Below are 7,679 nucleotides of genomic sequence, written 5' to 3'. Positions count from 1 at the left end.
TTCGGACTTCGAATCAGTTCCCAACGCGAGCAATTTACAGTCCACGGCTCCGACAAGGGTGTTTGGATTTTTACACGACTTTCATGGCCTAGCTTGAACGGCGTGAACTGTTTTCGAAAACAAAACTCAAAAGGTCAAAATTTTAGTGTTAGTGTTGTTTAGTGTTCCTCGCATTCCCAATTTGATAATTGTTACTGTCCGAAATCGAAAACTTTCTGAAAAAACTTAATTTTTTGAACAATTCATATTCATTGTCGTGTTAAAAAAAAAGCAATCATCAGTCACTGCATGTCAAAAAGTTTTGCTGCGAATCGCCAATTGCTTGAAAGCATTAAAACAAATACAATCGAAAAAACGACCCTTTTTTACCAAAAATAATCATTTTCTAAGTCACTGAAAACATATGTATGTAGTTTCATATAGTTTTAAGTTGAAAAAAGGGTTTTGAATTTAAGACTACAAAATGGAAAAAGATGCTTGATTGATCCTTTAAAAAAATAAACTTAAAAAAGTTGGTTAAAAATGAGAAATAAGTATTTGCTTGAAATATTTTGTTTGATAAATCAAATATTTACCATCAATATGGTTTTTCGTGGAACAAAAGTTGTTTGTAATCACATAATAAAACTTTTGTGAAATATTCAGCGTTAAATAAAATAAGTTTCTGAAAGTTTGATGGCATTTGAAAGCACACTTTTTGGACTGGAGTCTGTCTGTCTGTGTCTAAGCCATGAACGAAAAAGCAAACCGTGACAGTTAATTAAAGTTCCTGGAGTTGTTCAAATATTGTTAAAAAAAACACATCATTCAATGGAGTTCAAAGAGTCTACGCAAACGGTGTTTATTAATAAATGCCGACCAGGGAACAACATTCCACCGATGACGATCGCTTCTTGACCAATGCCTTGGTGGTGTGGCCAGCAGAAACGCAATTCGAAACGACTTAATCGACACAGGATGTGGAAACCGGTACCTAACGATATTGTCCCTAGCTTGAGTACCTGGTATGTAGCAGCATATAGATAGTATGGATCGGTCCCCCCAGCATCATCATATCAATCCCATCATCATAATCGCATCAAAACCGATCATCATCGCCATCACCATAATCGTTGGGGCCGTTATAATGCCACGGTAAAGGTCTTCCGAATGGGCGCTTGACTTGAACTTGCCAAGCCGATCCTCGATGGTCAATCGTAAACGTATAAAACGCTAAACTCTCATTACCACCACTTCTCTGGGTCTTCTTTTTCTTGCAGCGAATCAGGTCTGCCTGGTGTTTTAAGCGCTATCCGAACTCCGAACATCCCTCGATCGACTCTCGGTGATAAGAGCTCTCAGCTCGCTTAGCCACTTTTAATTACCATGAAAGCTTTAATTGTTTTATTTGCTTAAAGATCAAGAGCGTTAATTTCTTGACTGCAGATAAATCGATGATGTGGCCAAGTTTAATGAACGCTTTTAAATCCAGAATTTTCAACCTGGCATCTTGGTAATAATTCAATTTTGAGCAGTTCATACCAAGACTACAAAGTAAATTTAACACACACATCTGACTTTTATACTGTTTGCTCTGATCCGCGAAAGAGCCGTTGCGTCCAGGATTTTCATTCACAAAATTCAATGGCTTCTTGAGTTACGCGACCGCTGCAGGCGAAATCACCATTGAATGGCAACCGGCAGACCAGCCAAGCTTCTTCAGAAAGACCCATAAACATCTTTTCCTGTTCGGAAGAAAATTGAAAGCAAAAAAAAAATCCTACAACCTAGCGGTCCCGCTTATGATAATCACGTTATTGTTTTGTCCGTCCAAATGTTTAGAAAGTCTGGTTTGCCGAAAAGGAACAGTAAACTTGTTCAACATAAGGTTGTTTTTAATCCTTGCTTTTGCATCGAATGACGAAAGTTCTACTGTGCTCCAAATCGCTGGGATACGAACTAAGAAAAAACGGAGGTAGCCCACATCCAAGAGACCTTGAAAAAAAGTGAATGCAGCTCCCCTGAATCGGCTGTTGACAATATGCGCGTGGTGTGGTACCAGGCGATCCCGAAAATGGTCGCCAAAGACGACAGGACCGGTTGTTCTTCTTGTCCTCTCCGGGAGAATTTATATCAATACATTCCATATATCGTGGAGTTGCACAAAAAGATCAATACTTTTTGTCGGCTTCCGACGGAAGGATTCCCCGATTGTGTCGCCAAACTTAAGTTAGCTACCGTTACTAGAGCGAGTGGCGCGATTCTTTTGAACCTGCCGCCATTAACCGGAGACCGGAAAGAACTTGGGACAGATAATTGGGAACATATTATACGGTGGAATTATTTGAAATCGCTTTTTTTGAGAATTTTTGTGATTGTGTTGGTATGAATGACTAGTGAAATTTATAAAACAACGAAATCTGAAGAATATTTAAGCCTATGTATGAAGCTCCAACTAAATAAATGTATAGGATACGAGGCAACTCTACCAAACTGGTTTCTCTAAAATAAACTAAATAAAGTTAAACCCTTTAACATCTCTTTATTATTGATGTTCGATTTTGATCTGAAATAAGCGATTGGCAACTGCATTACACAAATTCTATCCCCATAATAAATTAAAATTCCTCTTGAAATTAAACCCGATTTCTGCAGAAAATGCTGAGCGTGTAATTTTAGCTTAACGCACCCAAAAAGAAGCGAAACGAATTAAGCGTGAATCGGAGCTGTCAAATCAGTTACACGAGGCAAAAAAGATAACCCCAGCGCTTTTGCTGGAAGTTTTCGGCCAAATCGGACGCAAAAAGCGGCTTCGCGGAAGTGCAAAGTGAACTATTGGACACGTGCTCCAAGCGCTACATATCACCCAGACGATGGTAAGGGGATCTGTTTGAAGTCGGCCTCCACATATGTTTCATCGTTCATGATGCAGCATTCAACTTTCGTCAGCATGTTGAGGTACAACTTCCTGCTACGGGTTTTGGCGGACTTGTTCTGTTTCTCGTCGTGATTAGGGGCCTTTTGTACCTTGAACGTTTGAAGCCCAGCCTTAGTTTTGGCCTTCTGTACAAAACTCTGTACAAGCTTAGGTGCGGCTTCTTAGCCACGGATGCGTTCGGGATTCGGTTGAAGGCCCCAACTACGCCGTTGTGATTTTTGGTGTTGTACGAAATACTCTTTGCTTCACTTCAGGGCCTAAGATCGGTGTTCAATTGTTCCTCGCGACACCGTGGAATTCGCGATTCCCAACGTTTTAGCGATGGAACGAAGCGAGAGATCCTTGTTCTCGTGATGAATGCTGTTGAGGATTAAATAAATATAAATAAACAAATTTGATGTTATTTTCAGCGTTGAATTTTGCTAAGTGTATGTTAGTGATCTAGTACTGCAATCTGCTACGCTCGGGCGAACTGTCAACGACAGCGACGCCACGGATCCACTTTTTTCGCGAGTATCGAACGAAGCAGATGTATTTTTTACAGACCGACGAAGCAACGTGGAATTACCATTCACATTTTTGGTCCTAATCGAACCGGATTCGGAGAGCTATCGAAGGTAATATTTGTGAAGTGTTGAGAATTTTCAGAAAATTGCGGAAAACTCTTCAACACTAGGGTTGAAGGAAATTAAGAACGACGCGTGGGTCGTAAGCTTTCCAACACGAGGGTTGGAATCAGTGAAAAGTAGATATTGTTGTTTTCAATATGGCGGTGAAAGGAAAAAGGGACGACGCGTGGGTCGTTATTAATACAGACAATTCCAACAAGTGGGTTGGAATCGGTGGAGAATCATTGCGGTTTTTTCAATAATATGGTGGCGGAATGAAAATGGGCGGCACGTGGGTCGTGATAGTAAAATCTTCTCCAACAAGCGGGTTGGAGTGTGAACAAAATTTAAGATACCTCACTCCAGCGCATGGGTTGTTTATGACGCTCGGGTCACACAATCGTTCATTTGATATTTTTAAATGTCTTGATCTTTTTGAATGATTGCATAAGATTTTCGCTGCCAAGGTGTCCAACACACGGGTTGGACTTTAGAGGTTATGAGAAACATGTGTTGGGTTCTCACTCCAACAATAGTCGAGTGAGGTTAGGTTTCCGGATCCAGAGAAGAAAAACTGTTGAAAGTGAATAGAAAAAAAAAGAGAGAAAATTAAGCGATGGTAAAATTTGGTTCTTCTTTGACAGGGATGGATCCAGAAGAGGTAGCACCCATGCCCATCGATGAAGATGGAGGACAGGCGACACCCGAGCAGCCTGTATACGCCGTTCTTCAAACGGATCTCGACCGGATGGTGATGCAACGGAACCATGCTGTAACATGAATTTCTCAAATAATAGAGACAGTAGCAGCCTTTGAGCACGACATTACCCTTTTGGAAACCAGAAGGGATATGTTTAAAGACTGCTACAGAGCCTACGACACAAACCAAAGTATGCTTGAGCAGTGGGTACCGGACGAAGGAGCAAACCGTACCGAAGTTGAGCTCAAATACATTTGTGGCCTCGCTATGTTTGAAAAGACCATTAAAGCCAAGAAGTCGAGCGAAGGGGCCTCATTTAGCCGAGATTCTGTGAGGCTTCCTACAGTTGACCTGCCGATCTTTAGTGGTGTCGGAGAAAACTGGTTGGAGTGGATCGATAAGTACAACTCATTGATCCATCGCCGAACATCTCTACCCACGATCCAGGAATTTGAGTACCTTAAACTTTCGCTGCGTGGTACGGCACTGGGTCTCGTGGATTCTTTACCAACCACCGAAGCGAACTATGCCATTGCGTACGACCTCCTGATTCAACGGTATAGTAACCCGAAGCTACTCATACAAAAACATACTCGAGAGCTTTTCGAACTGAAGCCAGTGAAGATGGAATCCTCTGCTGCTTTACGCGACTTGTTTGATTCGGCCCGCAAACACCTGAGATGTCTCCTCATCTTAGAACAACCCGTCGATTCCTGGGATGCAATACTGGTACACCTTATGGCCAATAAACTCGATTCGGCAACGCGCAGATAGTGGGAATCGGCTGCATCGGGGACAACCCCACCAAAGTACGAGCAGCTAGAAAGATTCGTGAGCGACAGATATCAAGTGTTTGATGCTATGCCAACCAAATCTGCAACATTAGAACCACCGCCAACAAAACGGTTCAAACCGGAAATACGTGCTCTCACGGTAAACCAGCGATTTGAGAAGCAAGGATGTGTCGCTTGTGGCAGTGATCATGCTTTGGCTAGCTGCAACCGATTCAAAGCAAAATCGATCGACGAGAAAATCAAGCTAATCAAACGCTACTCTTTGTGTTACAATTGTTTGAAAGCTCGTCATACAGCAGATGTATGTAGAAGCAGAGTCTTCGAGATATGTGAACGAAGACATCATACTTCTATTCATCGAGGAAATCCGGCCGCAACAAGCAGTGCTCACTATGACCCCAAATTTCATACAGACAAAAAGCGTGAGTAAACTGCCATTGAATGACGTCAGAAAATTAATATGGTTGAATTTATTTTCTATTGTTCTTTCCTTTTGCTTAATAAAATATTCTAGTTATTTCAGATCTTCTTAATCAATAAAATACAGAAGCCTTGTTGCCAACAGCGTCCGTCTTAGTCTTGGGGCCAAATGGCCCACCCGTTTCATGTCTGGCATTAATTGACTCTGGATCACAATCCAATTTTGTGACGAAATCATTCGTATCAAGAATCGGAGGGCCTATCCAGTCATCTACGGTTAACATCACGGGGTTTGGGCAACAAGTGCAACCCGAATTAAGAAAGACAACTTTGATCCTTAAGGCGAGATCATCAAATTACTGCAAACCCATACTGTCAATGGTGACAGAGACAATAACTGGTCTGCTACCTGATCAAGATGTAGACATTAACGGGTGGGAGTTAGCCGACGTAAACTTGGCTGACCCAGAATTTCATTTGAGTCGTCCAGTTGACATGCTTTTAGGAGTCTCGACGACATTTGACATACTGCGAAATGGAAACATCAAATTAGGTAACTGCTTAATTTTATAAATTAATATTCTTGCTTTTAAAACTGAGTACATATTGTTAGGAGACCGTCTACCGTTCATTCAAAACACTGCCTTTGGATGGATTGTTGGAGGCAACGTAAGCAGTCTACAGATCAAAGGAAACGTAAACCAGTTTATGAATGAAAACGTTGTTAGCCTCACAGTTCAGAAATGGACAGACGAAGAAACCCTTTGTGAACAGTTCTTTGTCGATACTACCACGCGCAGTTCAGATGGTAGATTCATACTCAGACTCCCAACTAAACATAACATTGAACAATTGGGTGAATCTAAAAGTATGGCTTTGGACAGGCTTCTGAAGCTAGAGAAGAGATTTTCATAGAACGAGCAGCTCCGGCATGATTATGGCATCTTCATGACAGAGTACCTGAGGACTGGGCATATGGAAAAGATAGAAGAGAGCAATTTAAACATGGGTGCTCCTAAATTCTATTTCCCTCATCACCCGGCACTTAAACCTGACAGCAGCACCACAAAACTTAGAACTGTGTTCAATGGATCCGCCAGTACGTCATCAGGCCTCTCGTTAAATGATGTTGTAGCGGTCACACCTTGTAAAAATTTTGAATTTGATAACTGTTCGAATATCGAAAGTATAACGCCAAAATGTATGCAACTAAGCAGTGAAAGCACTGAATGATTCCATCCCTTAATCGAAGCTCAACTCCAAGGGATGAGAGTTAAGCTTACTCCCCCAAGTTAATCCATATGGTTTGCCGAGAGAGTTGGACAGAGACGGGGAGACCCAAATTACTGACCAATAGCGTGCGACTTATCCAATCTTAAGAATCCCGAAGATTTTCTAAAGATGGGTCGGGAAATGACGTACTTCCGTTAAAGTCGTACGCCCGAGATCGCTTTCCCTAATCTGAGGATACATCTCGCAGGCTATTTCGATCTGGTTCGCGGGTAAAAGCAGAAGTGCGTTTTGAATCGCGGTCGTATTTTTTTATATCAATTCTTTTTATTAAGTTAACTTTAAAGTAGCTGGTAATAAGTGATGTGCTTTGAATTTTATTTGGAAGCTAATCTTTCTGTTTTGCAGTATTTCGCTAATCGATACTGCTCAGTGCGAGTTAGGGCAAATTAGAAATGCGTGCGGTAGGAGAATAGAATCTCAGGTAAAATGGTGCGTTTTGACCGAAGTAATTTAGGTGCTAATTTGCCCGCCGTATGGCCAAAGATTTCGCCCTATCTTAGCCCCAATTTGCGCCCGTGAAAAGCTGCGACCAGAATCGCCGACCGTTGGTCGAAAAAACGGATTCCATCCGTCAAACCGGAGTCCCGTCGGAACACGTTTCATCTCAATCCGACCGATAACTGAGTTCACCCAACGAACAGCCAGCAGCCAGTGGGTCAACATCGAAGCATCTTCCACGTCATCGCCGCCCGCCGTGTGATAGCACCACATACGACATCGCCGTCCCACGAGGTAAAGCCTATCAACCAACAATCGGTGAGTCAATGAACCCCACAATATATATTCCTTTGTTACTCCCATCATCACAGTGTGGCTTTGCTGCGAAGGGCAACGGAGCACTCGACCAAAATTTCATTTAATCTGAATAATTATTGGGCACTTGCTATCATCGGACGCGTCCGCAAAAGGTTTAGTGGTTGACCAAATTCCGAAATTTATCCGAAACG

At 42.1% G+C, this 7,679-nt stretch overlaps 1 protein-coding gene across 1 annotated transcript; it reads left to right on the top strand.

The window, feature by feature from the left end:
• Window positions 1-3,432: 3,432 nt before the first annotated feature.
• On the top strand, window positions 3,433-5,385 carry LOC129743667 (uncharacterized). Its single transcript, XM_055735754.1, has 2 exons — window positions 3,433-3,534; window positions 4,170-5,385. Exon 2 carries the CDS (start codon window positions 4,376-4,378, stop codon window positions 4,997-4,999), a length of 624 nt encoding a protein of 207 aa, XP_055591729.1. The 5' UTR covers window positions 3,433-3,534; window positions 4,170-4,375; the 3' UTR covers window positions 5,000-5,385.
• Window positions 5,386-7,679: the final 2,294 nt, after the last annotated feature.

The sequence above is a fragment of the Uranotaenia lowii genome, chromosome 2, assembly GCF_029784155.1.
Source record: "Uranotaenia lowii strain MFRU-FL chromosome 2, ASM2978415v1, whole genome shotgun sequence".
Lineage (NCBI taxonomy): Eukaryota > Metazoa > Arthropoda > Insecta > Diptera > Culicidae > Uranotaenia > Uranotaenia lowii.
Note: the sequence above shows the minus strand (reverse complement) of the source record. Positions and strands in the feature narration are given on the sequence as shown.